This window comes from Canis lupus, chromosome 10 (assembly GCF_003254725.2).
Source record: "Canis lupus dingo isolate Sandy chromosome 10, ASM325472v2, whole genome shotgun sequence".
NCBI classification, from domain to species: domain Eukaryota; kingdom Metazoa; phylum Chordata; class Mammalia; order Carnivora; family Canidae; genus Canis; species Canis lupus.
In genome coordinates, this window is record NC_064252.1 from 3,758,162 (window position 1) to 3,778,889 (window position 20,728).

General features: G+C 34.2%; 1 protein-coding gene across 13 annotated transcripts in view; it reads left to right on the forward strand.

Moving 5' to 3' along the window:
• Window positions 1-13,282, forward strand: part of SLC16A7 (solute carrier family 16 member 7) — a 170,237-nt gene extending 156,955 nt beyond the window's left edge. For all 13 annotated transcript variants that reach the window (XM_025476778.3, XM_025476782.3, XM_049115106.1 and 10 more), the window contains 2 exons: window positions 1,007-1,828; window positions 5,550-13,282. In XM_025476778.3, the coding sequence (XP_025332563.1) occupies window positions 1,007-1,828; window positions 5,550-5,821 (1,094 nt within the window). In that variant the 3' untranslated portion in view covers window positions 5,822-13,282. The remainder of the gene's footprint in view (window positions 1-1,006; window positions 1,829-5,549) is intronic.
• Window positions 13,283-20,728: the final 7,446 nt, after the last annotated feature.

The following is a 20,728-nucleotide window of genomic DNA, read 5'->3' on the forward strand; positions in this document are numbered from 1 at the left end:
AAGTATTTGTACTGAGAACAGAGTTGTCCCAGAGTCTAAACACTTAACCACTTTGCAATACTGTCTCAATTTACATTAACTGGTAAATTCAGAATTCTTACTTCTATAGCCTTTAAACAAATAGAGCATAATGCACAGGCTAAGGGGGAAAGAGAGGTACCTTATCTAGATCAATTTTATGTGCTTTTAAACAAATTTAATCTTAACTATTGCTAAATAATACCTTGGCAAACTATAAGAAGTAATTCATCTCCCAAAGCTGATACTCAGCACTGCCAATGGATTCCCTAGACAGTAGGAACTTTTGACTCATATAAAGAATGAGGTTTAATCCCTGAAATAAAACGTTTAAAGCAAAAATTTATTTTTCAGCCAACACACACGTGCATCTAATTGCATGAAATGTGGAATGTGAAAGATATACAGCATAACATTAATGTTGTTAATTCATTACTCTTGTTTATTTTTTGTACCGTTCTAAAAGAAATATTTCTGGAGAGACCCAAGATTTCCTTAAACAACAACCTTTATAATCTGTTCACTCTGTTGCACTCTTAAAAAAAAGAAGTGTTTGCATTTTAAATGCACTCTTGCCCACAAGAAAGAAATCTATTCTATATATATGTATATAGTTATAACACATATAAACATATATGTTTATGCAAATAGAGGATTAACTTATCTGTGGTATTAAGTGATTGTAATTATGAACTAATAATTGCATCCTAATTTCAACCTATTCTATGATTTTGGAAACATCAGAAATTCTTGGTTTTATTCTTGTGCTTTCACATGAAAGGTATATGAAGCTGTCATACTTGCCAAGCGTCCAGTTGTGGATGTTTATGCACAATTCCATGGTATTTATAATTATCGAAAATTACTACTTGCTTTTGCACTTTCAGTCCTGCCTTCCCCACTTGAATGTACATTTTGAGGAGTAATTTTCTTTTGTGAGTGACATATTGTGTTTGTGTTTTTCTTCCTTTTGTTCTGTTCTTTTTAGGTTTAGGTCTAGCCTTCAACCTGCAACCTGCCCTGACAATCATTGGCAAATATTTCTATAAGAAACGACCCATGGCTAATGGCCTCGCCATGGCAGGAAGTCCTGTTTTCTTAAGCACACTGGCTCCCTTCAATCAGTACCTTTTTAATACTTTTGGCTGGAAAGGAAGCTTCTTGATTTTGGGAGGTATATTGTTGAATGCCTGTGTGGCTGGGTCCCTCATGAGACCCGTTGAACCCAAACAAGTTACCAGGAGGTCTAAAAATAAAATTGGCATAAGAGTGGATGATGATTCAGATGTGACGAAAAGACTTAGGAAGAAACCAACATGGGAAAGAATTAATAAGTATTTAGATTTCTCCCTTTTTAAGCATAGGGGATTTCTGATATACTTATCTGGAAATGTCATTATGTTTCTGGGGTTTTTTGCCCCCATTATATTCTTGGCTCCCTATGCTAAAGACAAAGGAATCGATGAATATTCTGCAGCTTTCTTGCTGTCCATTATGGCTTTTGTTGATATGTTTGCTAGACCGGCTGGAGGAGTCATTGCAAATTCCAGACTTATCCGACCCCGAATCCAGTACTTCTTCAGTTTTGCAATCATGTTCAATGGAGTGTGTCATCTCCTGTGCCCGTTGGCAGAGGACTACACAAGCCTGGTGTTATATGCTATATTTTTTGGTCTTGGATTTGGGAGTGTTAGCAGTGTCCTCTTTGAGTCTCTCATGGACCTGGTTGGACCCCAAAGGTTTTCCAGCGCTGTGGGACTCGTCACCGTGGTGGAGTGTTGCCCGGTTCTTCTTGGTCCTCCTCTCGCTGGTAAGAATACTTCTCCTCCAGAAAAGCAAGAACCATAAGATGAATATATCTACTAGCCAGGGCATTCTTTGTAGTGTATGATGCGGCTTGTCATAATACATACTAATAGGCTAAAGGACTGTGAGTGTGTTAATTTCAGGTTTTCTTATGTATGTATTTTTAAATTTCATAAATAGTAGATTTTAGACCTAAATTTGCTTCAGAGCTAGGGGCTATGGACTTAAGAATTTAAGTTAGACTGATAATTAGTAACACAACTTTCAGGTGTTTACCCATATCCGTTGTTTTGTGCTTATAAAAATGTGTCATGATAAAAGTCCACTTTTGATTTTTTTATCATTGATGAAAATTTTATTTTCTGCTTATATTAAAATAGAGTCAATAATTTTAAATACTGCGACAAAAGGTCAAGATTTATTTTTTACTAGAGTACATTAGTTATATTAATACGTTACATGCCTAAGGGTAGCATACTTTTATAATATTGCTGACAGAAATATATGTATATATTTATACCTATGTATATTATGTATATATATACCCATATATGTACATATATACTCATATATATTTATATGTATATTAAATGCAATAAGGAAAAGGAATTAATTTTGAACAGATACATTACACATTTATAAATTATAGTGATTTTAAGATCTGAAATATTTTCAGCAATGTCTATGAAACTATCTGTGCTAAATTACACAGTAAGGAGACTAAGACACTTGTATAAGTGCCTTTTTGAAGGTAAGACTTTGTTCAGTCTTAGACTTTAATGTTAAAAATATTAAAAACAGTATGCGGGCTAGCCTTTCACAGTACATAGTTTTGGTTAATACTAAACTTAGGTATTCACTGAGGCTCTTGGCCTGACCCCTAGTGGTCACAGTAACTGCCAAGTTAAATGTAGATTTTTCCAGTCATTAAACTGTTACCTACATATCAAGGTGTCATTTTTTTTTTAAATTGCATTATAGTGAACAGTGTTGCATTAATTTCAGGTGTACAGTATAGTAATTCAATAGTCCCAAACAACAACAAATCATTTTGAATTGGGAAAGTTTGTATTTAATTTTCGATCTTAGAGTATCATTGACTTCTTGCCATGCTTTTTTCACTTGGTCAGGAATGAGTGGTATAGTTGTTGAATTTTTCTATCTACCAGGGCTGGCCTCTTGTATCCAGGACAGAAGTTTTGGGTGGTATATCTGTTAATATTGAATATACTAAGGCATCAAAACAATTTTTTAAAAAGAATGAAAGCCAGTCAGTCTGTTATCAGCCAATTGATTTTGTTACATAAGACAGGCACAGTTGAGCTACCTTTTCCTACAGAATTAATTTTATCAAATGGGTTTTAGAAGCCTATTCATTAGCAGCAAAGGTTTTAGTATCAGCAGAGAAAATTGTATCTCACCAGCCATGGTGGGATTAAAAAAATTAAGTCAGGTTAACAGATAGTGGGTGGACTCTAAGGATGTGAATGAAGGAATCTGATTTGACTATTCCTACCTGCACTGAGAACCTATATTAATAACATTTATATCAGTTTCAGTGATCTTGAGTGCTTCTTGTCTTAGTATTACCAAACCATTGCACCAGTAATGACAATGGCAAGAATTGATTTTGGGCTCCTTGTTGAAGTTCTCAACCCATAGCTGTAATAAATCCATTTTTTTTCATCCTATTTCTGCGACCCTTGATCCTTCTTGACTTTTGGACTGGCTTCCTCTCTGTTGCCTTTGATCACTGTTAGAATGGTGCCTGTCACACGTTAGGCATTCATCAAATACTTCTGAATGAATGAGTATCATTGTAGTTACTATTCACACAGTTGCTGCTGCTGCCGCCACTCTTGTTAGTAGAGCAGTAGGAGATAGAGTATGATTTTTAGTTTTGTTTTTTTTCAGCTCAGACTTTCTGTGCTGTACTCACAAGAGCTGAAGCTTTAGTTCTGGAAATCATATCTGGTTTCTTGATGATGCTAAAATACTCCCCACACATTTAGAAAGTATGTTGATATGGCAGCCCAAAGTGATACTAACTCTGATAGGGACGTAGACCTAATGTTTATGTATTTAGAAGTATAAGAATCATTGTATGAATAGAAATATTTGACTAGCACTAGAATGGAAATTTAAATTATACATTTTTGTTATGTTTATCTATATGGCACACTTAAATAAGCCGACTCCACCATTTAACTAATTAAACAGAGGACTTTGCTCAAATAGGCAATTTCTTTTTTTTTTTTTTTTTTTTTTTTTTTTTTTTTTTTTTTTTTTAAATAGGCAATTTCATAAGTAGCTAAATTTAATACTGAGCCACTAACTAGATTCTATCCAGAATGAATGAGATTCTGATTAAAGAATCAGGCCTATATCAGAATCACCTAGAATATACATATAATAAATAATATAGATTTGTATATACTATCATTGTTAAGATTTAGGTACCTGCATAACCAAGAGGCAAAATTAAGTAAAGCTGAATTATTTTTACAAGTCAATAAACCAGGGTGCCTGAATGGCTCAGTTGATTGAGTGCCCGACTCTTGGTTTCAGCTCAGGTCATGATCTCAGGGTTATGAGATAGAGCCCCACGTCAGGTGTAGCTACATTGGGCACAGAGCCTGCCTAAGAGTCTCTGTCTCCCTCTCCCTCTGTGCGTCCTCCTATCCCCCGCTACTCTCACTCAAAAAAAAAAAAAAAAAAGTCACTAAACGTTCAGGTTATATGATATTAGGCTAGTTTTTAAATGTTCCCAATAATCAAATGTAATAAATATTTTCTTCCTGATTAGTCTGGCTTTAATAATTTAGAGTCAGATAAACTAAATTGCTTTTAGCCCAAAAAGTTATGGTCTGACTCTTAACCAAAAGGTGTGGTGAAGCTCTTTTGCAGAGTAGTTAAGAACCTGAGATTCAGGGACCTTGGTTAGACTCCTCATTCTGCCACTCACTGGCTATGTGGCCACATTCAGATTACTTCATCAGGCTCTTGTAAGGATTAAATTAGATATTACCCCATTTAAAAGTGTTTAGCCTAGGGGCCCCTGGGTGGCTCCGTCAGCTAAGCCTCTGTGTCGCTCAGGTCATGATCCCAGGGGCCCAGGATGAAGCCCTGCGTTGGGCTTCCTGCTCAGTGGGGATCCTGCTTCTCCCCCTCTCTCCCCTCGCACTCCCTGTTCATGTTCATCCACTGTCTCTCTCTCTCTCAAATAAATAAATTAAAAATCTTAAAAAGAAAAATGTTTCTATGCCTAGTGCTGGACATAGAAAAAGCATGTCAAGAACCTTAAAAAAGCCTTTGGGTCTTTCTTAAATAAAAAATATAATTTTTTCATTTTTATTGAAAAGCTTGGAAAGGATGAAGCAGTCTCAATGGTAAATATTAATAGATAAATATATCTAGATACACATAGATACAAAAAACATGTCTCACACATACATGTATTTAAGAATATATACCTACTTTGTCTTGGTTGTACATTTTTATTGAGGGGAATAGTCTTTAGTAAACTTAATATGCTGGTAATATAATGCTGTGTGTGTCCATAATTGCCTTTTCTATGCATATATAGAATTCATAATCTGTAATATTTTTTGTTAAAATCTCATTTAATATTAACTTAAATAAGAAATAAGTACATACTTTGTAGAAGAATTTATTGGAACATGTTATCATTTTCTGGTTGTTTTATTATGTTCTCTGTCTCTTAGGTAAATTGGTGGATGAAACTGGACAGTATAAATACATGTATATAGCCTGCGGAACTATTGTGTTCCTATCAAGTGTGTGGCTGCTCATTGGCAACGCTATAAACTACAGATTGCTTGCAAAGGAAAAGAAGCAGGAAGAAGGAAGGATGAAATCATTGAATATACCTGAATCCAAAGAGTCTGAACCCCTGAACAAATCTAAACCTCATGACATTGACATCAAAAGTACAGAAACAGGGAACAATCCCTCAGAAAGAGAAACTAATATTTAACAAGAATCACATCTCTGATTTCAGTGTTTATGACTTTCTTAGGAGTTTTTTTTTTTTTTTCAAAATTTCGGGAAAGTTTTTACTTGAAATGAGGAGTCATAATTAAGGATGGAGATCAGACTTTCCTCAATGGCAAATTTTTATAAGTTTGTTTTTTAAACCTTGTTTGGATAGTTAAATTCTGAGATTATGCCTATAAAAAATCCATGCAATGGGTTTATTTCCATTCATGACTCGGGCTGTCATGGTTAAAATAATTTTAAAGTCTTCCAGTGACTTCCAGTCTTGGTTATAGAGATCTGAATCCCAAACCCCTGGTTCAAGTAGTTAGAAGGAGTCTGTTTAATCCAATAAGAATACCCTGTCCAAATTTTATTTTTAGTGTTAAATGAAATTGAAAGAAAATGAATTTTCTTCTACTTGCACACACACACATCCACACTCACTTATATGTACACATGTGCACAAAGTATCCAGCAAACAAAAGACAAATAAGTTCAAAAAGAATATTATCACTTTTTTAACTTAAAAAATAAATACATGGAGAATGAAGACATGTGTTATATCAGCATAATACTTTATAATATAAATTTTGAAGATAAGAACATGGGTGAAAATGAGGATGATCTTAATTTGAAAATGCAACTAACTGAGTAAAAAAAGTATTTGCATATATAAAATAAATTTGAAAAAAAAAAACCCTCTCCATTTTAAACCATTATTTCTTCATACTGTTAGATTTGATTAATTCACGCACATGACTTCTTTGAGGATGAACATTAGTACCTGGTGCTAGAGAATAGAACCCTCCAATAATTCTTACTTAATATGTAAATCAAATTAAAAGCCTAAGTGACTCCTCACAATGAGCTGCCTTCATTGATTTTAAAAGGATTTTAGTTACTAATCCAGAAAGTAATAACCAGGGATTTCTTTTAATCAGAACTCAATCCAGACTCAACTGTCATACCGAGACTTCAAAATGGAATCTACCAGAATCCTGGTTGACAGGCTGACAAATAGGCCAAATTCTAATTTTTCCCAACATGTTGCAGCAATCAGAGTGTTACTGTTATGAATGATCCATCTGAGTAAAGCTGATTAAGAGTGAGAGGTGCTTATACTGAGCCCTCTAAATTCTCTCATTTCTCTTCCCTCCCTAAAATGCAAAAGCAAAACACAGAAATCCAAGCAGGCCTTTTGCTCAGCCACTGAAATTCCTCATGTTGCAGGAATGGCAACACTTCAAAATCCCACCCCCTCCTGATGAGACTTTCTGCTACCTGGAACCATAACTGGGAGACCGTTAGAAAAGGTTTCTAGAACTGGAAGCTGCATGTAACTTGGAACATACACTCGTGAGGGGTAGGCATAGTTCACCACACTATAGCAAGAAGCCCGCAACATTGCCGGCCACTTTCTTTTAGCAGTTTCTCATTTTCATAATGATGCTAAAACATCTGAGAACCTGAATCACCCTTGGATATAGAGGCATAAGATTTACTGTGTACTCAGGACTAAAAATACCATTTAGAGTAATACAGTACTTTTATACAAGAAAGGATTTGTGCCTTATGGCTAAAGTTATAAGTATTTACATCAGTAAATATGAGTTTAAATTAAGAGTATGATCAATGAAAAACCTTTAATGCTTGATTATTGAAGTGATGTTACTCTTAAGATGTCAAAAGGAATCTGCTGTTTATTTATTTATTTTTTTTTTTATTGCAGTGGAGGCAGGTGCTATCTTATTTTCTATGAGATTGTACCTGGACTCCAAGCTTTTGAGATAGTTGACATTAAGGATCTGATTTGTAAAATCTATGCACTGGTTAAGCACGTAGCTCCTATTTAGGAAGCTACATAAAATCCCATATTTCATTTAGCATTCACTTCTTTCGCAGATGAAGACGAATTTGTGTTTTTTTAAAAAAAATATTAAATAAAACCACTTGTGCCAATACCATAGGTAAATAAATCAGGCTAAATGTGGCAGTGTATGGCTGTTTTTAATTTAGTTTTGCCCAATCTTGAGTCTTGAATGAGCTACTCTCATATTATTAGTGCTTTTGTATTCAACTCTGACTCATCATAAGAAACGCAACACCATAAATTGTGTAGTAGCTCTCCAATCTTAAACATTTCCAAAATATGTATTCAGTTCTCTGAGGACACATATTTAAATTAATATACATATCAGATCCCAGGGGGAAATAAACAGCAAAGTAATGATAGTGGGGTATTGGGCCCAAGGCTTCAGTCCTTTTTGTCACTTGCTGGTAGAGACAACCTGGCAGGTGCATTCCAGTAACTTCCTCCACGGAAGGAGATTTATTTACTTATTGATGAGGTTTTTGTGAGGTCAAAACCAGTTCATATACGTTTTGTTGGTCTTTGGTCATCTTCATTAACTTTTCGTTTCTAACACTGTATATTAAATTGTTAAAAAAAAAGAAAGGGAAGTAAAATTGCACATTTCAAAGCACATCATATGTATACAGCCATGCCTAGCAGCAGCACCACACAAAGTGTCAAATTTGCGCACATATTAATTCCCATAGGAAATTTTGGAAACGAGAACATTCATATAGTCTAGAGAAAGTAGTATAGTTGGCCTCTGTGTCTGCAGTGATCGGTGTAGAACTAATTTCTACCCCTAGGGAATGACAGGTTTTAGCTGTTCAAGAGGTCATGAAGCAAAATCATAGTACACCATTAAAATTTCTTTTATTCCCATTTCCCCACTGGGGAATTGCAAAGAAGGGAGGTTATCAACCTGGGTACTAAAAGAATTCATGATCCCTGGAGACTTTAAGTATTTTTCTACTTATGGTAACTAGTAGTCCATGTTTTTCACAATTTAACCTTAAATATGCCTTCACTAATTTATGAATAGAATATTGGGTATAGACTTGTCCTGACCTGTCCCTACCCTCTTTCCTGATCCTTTTTTTGATTCCAATCAACACATGTCTAAGAGGCACTGGGTCAGGCTCTAGTGTGCTTCACATTGGAAGACATTGGAAGACATGTTTTCTCAATGTAAATTCACATGAGTTTCACTTCTTTAGTATCAGGTTCCAACTATCTTATCTCATGCCCCACCCATGGACACTAGAAAATAAGTAAAATAAGTTTGAGATATTTGAATGTACACTATAAAAATCTTTTTTTTTTTTTTTTTTTTTTTTACTCCTTTTTCTTCTGGCTGCACAAGACAATTGAGGATAACTGAAAAAAAAAAAAACCCGCAAGATGTATGTAAATGTAAGTTTTTATGTTGATAATGTAAAATGTAGAGATATCCTTAATCAGTATTGAAAATTATTTTCCATCCCAAAGTACCTTTTTAAAAATCCTCTTGTATGTGTTGCACTTTTAATAAAATTAAAAAGCATGATCATTAGGCTCCATTTAACGGGGGAGAAAGGGTATGAAGTGAGAGGGGACTAATATTTATATTGTGCATTTCGGCCACCTTTTAATATTCAAATTGTAAGTAGAGGCTGTTGGCCTGATATAACAGATGAAAGGAAACAAAACAAAAATCAGACATGCAAAGTTCAGCTAATTACCCAAGGTTGTAAAGTAGTATGTGACAGAACCAGAACTAAAATTCAGATTTATCTAAAAGCAGGAAGAGCCCCTAGGGTGTTCACTAGCATGCTGCTTTCAATAGAATCTATAGAAGCAAAGGTAGATAAAATATAGATAACAAAAAATTTAAACCCTATATAGTAAACCAATTAGGTTTAACTGCAATTTGTATTCTGATTTATTTAGTGCTCGTTAGAGACTGTTTGCTATAAACTGAATATATAATTTCAAGTTGCCTGCTTTTCTGGCCAATGTAAATTATCCCAAATAGTGGTAATGATTGTATAATAGCCATAATTGTTTTAATATGACTTTTTGCACAAAAATAATGACATATATATATGACTCAGGAATAATATATTTTCCCTGAGGTTGGATTTAGAGGAAAAATGTTATTTTCTTTATGGATAAGTAATTCCCATATTGCTTGCTACTTATTATGACTCAAGAAGTACTTTGTGGAAAACGTATTTAGAGTTACAGAGGTTCCCATTTATAGGATCATACAGCTACCAAAGAAAAAAAAAATTTTAAAGATTTTTATTTGTTACCAAAGACATTTAAAAAGATTATAAGATATAAATGACTTGGTTCATTTATATAGTCTATGCAGTATATATTTGTTTTCGTAATTGAATACAACTGCCCCTACATCCTAATTCATTTTTTAAGTTTTCTTGAACACCTAGAACTGCCATTGTCTTGTCTGTACTATAGACAGAACAAGTGTCATTACTTTTGTCCTTTTACTCTAAGACCTTGGACATCCATGGAATAGTGTTCTCTTTAGCATTATTTTAGATGACGTAATTCTAGAGTCTTGTATCTTTCCCAAAACTCACACGTGCTGCATCTGGGCTTGAAGAGTTGTGATTTGTAGGAATGGGCCTATTGCTGGAGAAAACAGAGTATACTTTTGGCCATGACCTTTCATCTTCACAAGTAAGGGAACTCCTGTGGCCTTAGCTTGAGGTATCCTGGAGAAGGAAGGTGCCTGTAATCTAGAAGACGTTTTGTTGATATGAGTCTTCCTTATGCATGATAAATACATTAATGAATATGATTTTTAGGAATCTAGAAAAAATCAATCTTTCTGTTTTTGGCACTATCTTGGGTGTTTCTGATTTCCTTACAGTGCCTCACAACTTTGAGAAACAAAGCTCACCCCACAGCACAGCACCATTCTATAGCCCATATACTCTCTCATTGAGAGACAGTGACATCCCCGGTACATCATACCAAGTAGATTCCCTACCGCAACGCTTCACAATACCAAGAAGCATTAAAATGATTCAGATATAAATTGAAATTATAACTTTTATTCAACTCACTTTGTTTTTTAGCTTTTGATTTTTACACATCCATGCGCATGGTCTCCATGCACTGAAAAGCTGAGAGGCTCAATTATCAGTAATTATAATGCTTGTATAATTAAAATCATAAATTATCTTTGTTGATAATTAAAACATGAATAATTTGCTGAGCTCACATCATTTTTTGTAGTTCTCATTTTACTATCAATTGTTTGTAAACTATTTAATTTCTAACTCCTACAAGATCCTACGATCTGGCTTGTATTATTCTCCCACACTGCCTTTCCTTCACTTTATTTCGCTTACATGCAGTTCATGAAACCATTGTTCTAGCATTGAGAATCATAATTTTAGGTCCCTGCATTAAAAGGAAAAGTGATATTGCAAACAGAATTTTTGGTGTTTCTAGTAGAGCGTATGGAAATTTTTTTAGACTGAATTATTTCTCCCACCCCAATCCTGAGCTACCTTACCTTCTCAGTTCCTTTTTTTCTCATGATTATTTTAAAAAATTATTTTCCTCCCATTGTTTTTCACAATGTCTAGGTCAGCTTCTTTAGCATTTTCCATCTAATTCTGGGCATTTTTAATACGGAATTCTTGTTTCTTTGGTGGGTTTAGTTATGCTTCCCTTGTGTCCATGAACACCATGTTTTTCAGTCTCCATATGTGCTTGTTAATTGTGTAACATTCAGGAGTATTTCACTAGGTGATTAATTCATTGCCATTTCAGCAAACATTTTTTCTTTGCATACCAAAACAAGTTTTTTTGTTTGCTTGTTTAAAATTCAAATATGGCAAAATAATCTAAAGAAGCTCTGTATGAAAACACTCATATTCAATATTCTATCAAGGTATGAGTTGGTAAAAAGTTCTGCTCAGATGAGCAAAAAGAACAGAATTCTTATATGAACTTCAGGGTGAATTTTGAAACATATTCTTCTAAGCTTTTTATTCTGGGTTTGTTGTTATTTTATTTTCATATGCATCTAAAAACAATTTTGAAGTTGGACCTAGTTTATATAGCTTGTTTATTAGAGTCAACTACAAATTTTGGATATACTATTTAAAGGACTTTATTTTTTTACCACATGCTTTCTATTTGTAACTGAAGTATGAAGATTTCTGGATTTAGCAAGAAGGGACAATGAACACTTGTTCATTTTGGGGATGGCTGGGTGGCTCAGTTGGTTCAACTGATTCTTGGTTTTGACTTAGGTCATGATCTCAGGGTTGTGAGATCGAGCCCCGAGTTGGGCTCCATGCTCAGCATGGAGTCAATACTTGAGATTCTCTCTCCCTCTTCCTCTGCTCCTCCTTCTGCTCTCTCTCTCTCTCAAATAAATCTTTAAATAAATGTTTATTTTCTAAGCATTAGATATAATTATATTTTGATTTGTATTCTATTTTTTGATATATTTATGTATCAAAATATATTTAATTCATACCATCTTCTCAACCCTCGAAATTAGGTTTGTTAGATATGCACCTTTTTACAGAATAAGACTATAACAGGTTAAGGGCTTTGCCTAAATATATATCTATCTTTTGAGTAAATGCAGGATAGAAAGTTGAACCGTGTCTTTTGGACTCCTGACCTGCTTTTTTTTCCCATTGTGCTGCTTAAGCCATCCTATTTGACCTGCTTTTTTTTCCCCATTGTGCTGCTTAAGCCATCCTATTTGGTAAACTTTGTAGATTGAATGCATATTTACCTGGAAACACTTATACTATCCTTGCTTGATAAATCCTTTATTTCCAGAATGAAATCTATTTCTCCTGTGTCATACTTTGCAAAATCATGTTCGTAAATTTAGTTTGAAGAGTTTTAATGATTCCCACAGTAGATAATTCTTAGTAAACTGGACATAATAACTGGTGGGATGAATCATTTTGCACAATATATGTTGTTATAGCAATATCTAAGTCATTAAAAATACCAATAATGTGTTTATAGAGTCTGTGTGTCAATATTCCATTAATTCTTCCTTTCTTTATGTTCATATTTTATTTTGGAAGCATCATTTGCTTGTTCCCTAAAAATTTAATTCCAGAGCACAGAACACACAATGCAAGTTTGTTAAATTATTAAGTTGTATGCAAGAAATTATAACTTTGAGGGGAACACTCCAACAATATTTCATGATCCAAGAATCTGAGGATGAGTTAATGAAATTATTAGGATAACATCTATCGAGAAAATTCTTGCTGTATTAAATGGTCACTTCATGTAGTTAACTCAAAACCTACAACAGGTATCTGGCAACTGTAAAACTAGTTTCTATTTATCTTAGAGATACCATCTTCCTCTGTCCCCATTTTATCTAGATGGACTTTTTTTTTTTTTTCTCCAGATTTTTCCTTTTGATTCTATTTCAGGAAAAAAAAAAATCACTTCTAAGGAAAGATCCCTAACAAAGGGGAGAATGGTTGCTATTAGGAATTTGCTCTATAAATGTATAAAAACAACCTGTACTTGGTATCTATTTGCTTAATTCGTCAAGGATATTTACCCCAAGAACATACTTTAATAAAAGTCTTGATAAACTCATGTGTCACAGTAAAATCTTTCATGAACAGGGACCTTTGTGCATTTGTAGTCAGTGACATGTTAGATTCAGCCAAACTGACATCCATATATACTTTGCTTTGTCTTTGTGATAGGGCAAGCTTCAGTAGCTGCAGTGATTGCATCAATAAACATAAGGCCCCTTCTTTGTAATAATGATAAAAATGAGATCTCAAACTACTTAGATATGATTCAGGTATATAAATTCCTATGTAGAAGATGGACAGTAGGATATTCCCATGTATTTGCTAAAATTTACATTTGATTTGAAGCCTCTTATTTAAAAGCACTTCCCTCCAAATATTTTAAACTACTGATTGATTAATATTTCCTAGAATGAATAACTCCCTGTTGCAGAGAAATTTTTGAAAATATTTACTACTTATATTCTCCAACAAATATCTCTTTCTCATCTCATTGGTATGTTTGGGCAAATATTAAAAGTAAGATTATTGGGATAAAATTTATACATAATGACATGTTGCTAAGAAGACAGATAAAAGACATTGCTCGGCAATGGCCACACCTAGCTAACTTTTGCAAGAATACTTTAGGAGTTGGATTTAGCGGTTAATCCGTAGAGTTATTTTTTAAATACAAATTGTATCTTGAGCTGTATTTTTATGATTTTTAGGTGAAAAAATGTAGCTGATTTGTTTGTTCTGTAGGTACTTTAAAGACCATTGAACAAATGATCTTACTGTCACATAGTCTATCAACTATAATTACTATGACAGGGAAATGAAGAGAAAGGGTAGATTTGCTTGACACCTAAGATGATCCAGTCAGCTGTTTTTACGTGACCTAAATCATGGCTGTACATATTTCATTTTTCAAAAAATCATTATGATATGAAATAAATGCCAGTAAAAGTTTTAAAATGTAAGACAGAATGCACTTCTTCTTTGCCTTCTTACAGAAGAATGTACTTAAAGTGATTGTGATTTGATCTTGAAATATTTATTTCTATGATTTTTGCATATACAGTAGTTCTGAACATGGCAAATAAAATATGGAAAAAATTAACAAACTGAAAGGACTAGCATTTTCATGCAAATACATATTTTTATTTTTAACTAAACATAATATAGATTTATTTAATTCAGGAATACGTTATGTTGATTATTTGAAAAGTATATTCAGTTCAATATGTTCCTACTTCATTTTTTCCTACTACTACTCTTTTAAGCAAACTTGTTTGACTACTGAATCATTTACCACTCAATTTTCATTTATACTGTCTCTATTAATTGTAGTTTCTGTTTCTCTGCACAACTAATTTGAAACTAAATGTTGAATTTCTTCAAGGAGTACATATTTTGCCTGCGGTTTTGAAAATATTTTCAAATTCATCTCTTTGTTACTAGAATGTGGACAAGGATGTTATCTTAGTTATAATACCAGCTTTAATGCCTAGCAAAGTGCCATGCACAGAATGATTCCTTTATCGAAATAAATGGATGGATCTAGATTATTAAATTAATACTGCAGTATCCTATGATGCAAGCTGACTGGATATTAGAGGAATTTTCTGACTAATTTTCAAAGTAAGATACAGAAAACAAATAACCATAGCATTTCTGTTATTAAAAATTGATACTTTATTTTGAGGATTTCACTTTTATTCCTTCAGTAAACACTCTATGCAAGTTCTGAAATATGCAGGAGCTAAATTTCATGGTACATATTAACTAGCTTATTTACAAAATCAAAAATGCTCTCTTAGGCTTCCTAGAAATAAATGTTGACAATCATGTTATTGACCAAAGGTGCTACTTATTTTCTAGTATTTATATTCATCATAAGTGCTCTTGTCTACTAAGCTTTAGTTATTTTTTGGGTGGGGGTAAGGGAAGGAGCACACAAAATTAAAATATCTTTCTGTCTGAATTATGCAATTTAGCATTGTATATGTTCCTTTGTAGTCTATTCTTATTGTATTTTAATTATTATTTCTTATTGCTCACTAACTTTTTTTGCAGGCCTATGCTATTTCTTGGAAAGTATGTGCATATATATTTATACAATATGCAAGAAAAACCTGTATTGTGCATTAAATTAAAATTAAAATGACAAATAAATGTTCATGTTAAATTTTGAAATGAAATCTACTGCAGCTTTTTCTTAAGGACCATTAAATGCTATGCTACACTATGCTAATCAAAAACAATTTCCAACATCAGCTCAAATATTAGGGTACTACTTTTTTTTTTTTTCGGAGTGCACATAATTGATTAATGCCATTGGAAGTCAAACACAGCCAAAATAAAAATCATTCTTAAGGGCTGAAATGAATGCCTGCTGTTTGTTAGTTTTTCATGAGTGTACAGAAGGAACACAGTCAGTTTCAAAAGAGACCATTACCTGCACCACAGAAGTGCCCTTCAAACCATTTTAAGCCTATTTTCCCTCCTGTAACTTTTTAAAAAATATACTTTATTTTTTAAGCAGTTTCAAGTTTCAGCAAAATTGAATAGAAAGTACAGAGATTTCTCATATACACCCTGTCCCACACATGCATAGTCTTCCCCCTTGTCAACATCCTCTACCAGAGTGGTACCTTTGCTTCAACTGATTTTTGTAAAAATACAAAGCAATTTTAAATTTATCTTGACATTTCTTCTTTGACCCATGTATTACTTATAAGTATGATGTTTAATCCCCATGTATTTGGGGATTTTCAAGTTCTCTTTCCATTAATTGATTTCTAGTTTAACACCACTGTGGTCTGACGACACACATCGCCTACTTTCTATGATGTTAAATTTATTCAGGTCTGTTTTATGGTCCAGAATGTGGTCTATGTGGGGGAATATTTCATGTAAATTTGATAAGAAAGTATATTCTGCTGCTGTTGGATGAAGTAGCCTATAGATGTCAATTATAGTCCATTGTTTGATAGTGTTGTTGAGTTCAACTGTGTCCTGACTGATTTCCTGCCCGCTAGATCCAGCATCTGTCCATTTTTGGTAGAGGATTGAAGGTCAGCTGTCATAACAGTGGATTCATTAATTTCTCCTTGTGGTTCTATCAGTTTTGACCTCATATACTTTGATGCTTTGTTAGGGGCACATACATTAAGGATCGGTGTGGAGAACTGACCCCTTTATCCCTATAGAACATCCCTCTTTATCCACAATAACTTTCCTTGCTGTTAATAAAGTGTGTGCTGTCTCAAGCTATACAGCTCCTCCCACCTTCTTTTGATTACTGTTAGCATAGTATATTTTTCTCTATCCATGTACTTTTTAATCTATATGTGTCTTCATATTTCAATTTCTCATAGGCAACATATAGGTGGGTCTTACTTTTTGTTCTACTTTGATAATATCCTTTTTAATTGGTGCATTTAGATCACTGACATTTAGCACAATAACTGAATAGTTGGAGTAGTATCTATCGTATTTGTTACTATTTTCTGTGGGTTGCCCTTGTACTTTGTTCCTCGTTTTTGTCTTCCACTCTTTTTCTCCCTTTTGTGGCTTTAGTTGAGCATTTTATATGATTCCACTTTCTCTCCTTTCTCAGCATATTGGTCATATTTCCATGTTTTCTCCTTTGTTAGTAGTAGACTAGTGTTTGCAATATATATTTACAACTAACCCAGTCTACTTTCAAATAACTATCACTTCACAGGTAGCACAAGTCCCATGTAATGACAAAACAATCCTAATTCTGCCCTCCTATCTCTTGTATCATTGCTGTTATTCATTTCACTACACACACACAAATTGAATATATTGTTGCTGTTATTGTTTTGGACAAAATATGTGTTAGATTAAGAATAAGATAAGTAAGTTTGTATTTTACCTTCACTTATTCTTTCTCTAATGCCTTCCTTTCTTCCTATAGACCTGAGTTTCTGACCCATATTATTTTCTTCTCTAAAGAACTTTTCACATTTTTTTAAAGGCTAGTCTAGCAGCAAAAAATTCTCTTAATATTTCTTTGTCTTAAAAAAAGTATTTCTCCTTCAGTTTTGCAGGATAATTTTGCAGTGTACAGAGTTATGGGCTGGTGCGGTTTTTTTCTCAACATTTTAAATATTTCATTCCACTCTTCCTGCTTGAATGGTTTCTGAAGAGAAGTTGGACATAATTCTTAGCTTTCCTCTTCTATAGGTGAGGTTTTCTTCCCCCACTCCGGCTTCTTTCAGGATATTTTTTCCTTATTTTTACTTTTCTGTAATTTGAAAATCATATGCCCAGGTATAGTTTTCTTAACATTTAACCAAGCAGGCTTGGTCCTCTCTGAGCTTTCTGGATCTGTTGTTTAGTATCTGATATTATTATTAGTCATCATTTCAAATATTTCTTCCTTTCCTTCCTCTTCTGATATTCCCATTATACATATGTTACAACTTTGGTAGTAGGCCCAGTTTGGGGATGTTCTGTTGTGTTTTCAGTCTTTGTTTTTTTGTTGTTGTTTTTTTTTTTTTTTTTTTTTTTTTTTGCTTTTTAATTATGAAGGTTTCCATTGAGAAAGCTTCAGGTTCACAGATGTTTTCTCTTTGCGGTGGCCAGTTGACTAATGAGCTCATCAAAGGCATTCTCCATCTCTGTGAGAGTGTTTTTGATCTCTAGCATTTCTTCTGGTTCCTTCTTAGAATTCCATCTCTCTGCTTCTATTGTGCATCTGCTCTTGGATGCTGTCTACTTTCTCCATTAGAGTTCTTAGCATAGTTGTTTTATGTTCTTGGTCTGATAATTTCAACATCTCTGCCATAACTGAGTTTGGTTTGAAGGCTAGCTCTCCCTCTTCAGGCTGTGCTTTTTGCCTTTTAGAACATCTTGTAAATGTTTTCCTGGATTGTCAGACATGATGTTGGGAGAAGAAACTGGAAGAACGAAGTGTTTACTTAAGCTTTTAGTAATATGGTGGTTTGGGAGAAAGGGAAGCTTTTTATAGTACTATGAGTAGGTCTTTTAGTGAGTCTATTCCCTGCACTGTGTAGTTCACAGATGCTTCTTATCTTCCCTCCCTTCCCCACCCCCCAACTCTGAGTGGGACAGGATGGCTAGAACAAACTGAAGTTGAATATTTTCCTTCTCTCTGTTGGAAATTGGATATTTCCCTGCCTCTTTGTTGAAGACTACAGCCAGCTGGAGCTGAGTATTTCCTGTCCCTCAAGTCAATTAGGCTCTGATAACCCCTGCAGGTTAGGCTCTAGTTAAATAGTTTCTTCTGAGGGCAGACCTTAAGTAAAAAGGAGAATGCTCTGGAATATTCAAAATGATTCCTTTTCCTTTTCCCCTGCCAGAAGCATGAGGGAATTTTTCTCATATGCTCACTGTGAGCACCTAGTTAGGCTCCTGGAGGAAAAAACACAAAGTATGGGGCTCTCTTCTGTGTTCCCCTGGAGTTTTTAATTCTCAGACTTTTCCATACTGAGATGTTAGCAATTCTGACAATTACTGCTCAGGTTTTCCTATCCTGGCATGGTTCCTGTGGAATATCTGCTCATAGGTTTCTGCTTGGTAAGTAGTGATCATTTATATGTGTCTCTCTCTCTCCAATTTGTGAGGGTAGGGGGGTGGGCAGCAGTCTGCTCTGGTACCTCACCTCTCTTATGAGTCTAAGAAGAAATGTCGACTTTTTAGTTTGTTCAGCTTTTTCACTGTTGTTAGGACAGACTGGCAACTTCTAAGCTTTACATAATAGAGGAAATCAGAAGGTTTTGTTTTGAAAATTGCCTTTGAGAAGGATCTCACCATTTAGTTGTAATTCAAGGACATAATTCACCATTTTAAATTTTGTCATGAACTTTTTTTATCCTCGTGTTATTTCATATTAGTGATTAAAACTACATTTTCAGAAAAATAAAGAGAAATGGCTCTGAAAGGTTTTTTTTTTTTTTTTAAGTTTTTATTTATTTGAGAGAGACAGAGACAGCATGAGAGAGAGCGAGCACAAGCAGGGGGAGGGGTAGAGAGAGAAGCAGATTCCCCGCTGGGAGCCTGCTTCTCTCTCCCCCTGCTTGTGCTCTCTCTCCCTCTCTCTCAAATAAATAAATCTTTGAAAAAAATAAATGCTGAGTTTGCAGTAAACAAAATAGTAAGACATTCAGACCTCATGGAACTTAGGTTCTACTGGAAAAAAACAAATCAATTTACCATGTTCATGTTAGGTACTCGGTTCTTGGGAAAATATTAAAGCAGGGAATGGGATATAAAGGTTGCAATTTTAGACAGGGTCGAAAATGTAGATTAAATGACATTTGTGTAAAAACATGAAGGAAGTGAAGGAACAAGATATGCAGATTTCTGAAGGAAGAACATCTGTGTGAGAGCTCTGAGTTAGGAACGTGCCTGACAAGCTCAAGAAAGGGCAAGATGCTTAGCCAACCTGGAAGAGGGAGAGAAGCTGTAGAAGATTGGGGGAGGGATTAGGGATCATTTTTAGAGATTTATTGGTCAAACAAAGGACTTTGGCTTGTACACTGAGGGGAAAATAGCATTTTTTTTTTACTTTCATTCAGATAGAATACAAAAAATGAAAAATAATGCAATTGTTGAAGAAACCTGAAACCAAATCGACAGTGCTGTACCATGTCCACCTATACTACCCACCCCATCTGCAGTCTCTGTCCCAATTCACAGAGGTCTTTAACAGTCTATTTTTAGCATCTAATCCCCTAGGCTATTTTTCCCCATGAAATTTTTTCACATCCTATCTATATTTCTATCAAATAACCACCAGTCTCCCAAATATTCAGTGAACCTGTTTTGTGAAGAAAAAAAGAAAAGAGTCCTGAGCATGGTATTAAAAATTCTCATTAGCTATTGCCACTTACCTTTCCAGACTTATTTCTCAATAAATCCTTCTGTAATTACTAAAATAGAGTCACCTGGTTCTCTCCTCGTTCTTATAAATCTGCCATTTCTTTTTGCCTCATGCTACTCCATAAACCTTTAATATTTTTTCTCATTCCTTGACCTGATGGATTCCTACTTATAAAGGTTCAGCAAATGTTTTTCAGCTACGGACTTTTATACTAAAGACTTAATTATTAGACTTCAGTTAAGATGCGATGCTTCAATATATAAATATAATACCACCATTCCATATTCTGAATAAAATTATCGATAGGCTAAGAAAAATAATCTACACTTGTATTTGAAATAGGGAAAAATTATGTAAGTGTCCCAGAAGCTAAAATTTTTCCCTAAAGTGTAGAATGGCCATGTACAAAATGTCAGAAGAACATTCTTTTTTGGGGGGGAGGGGAGGCAGAAATAGAAATAGACTCTTACCTATAGAGAACGACTGATGGGTAGGTGGGGGGAATAGGTGAAATAAGTGATGGGGATTGAGGCACCTGTTGTGATGAGCACCAGGTGATACACGAAGTGTTGAAATCACTATAATGTGCACCTGAAACTAATATTACACTCTGTTATGTAACTGGCATTTAAATAAAAATTAAAA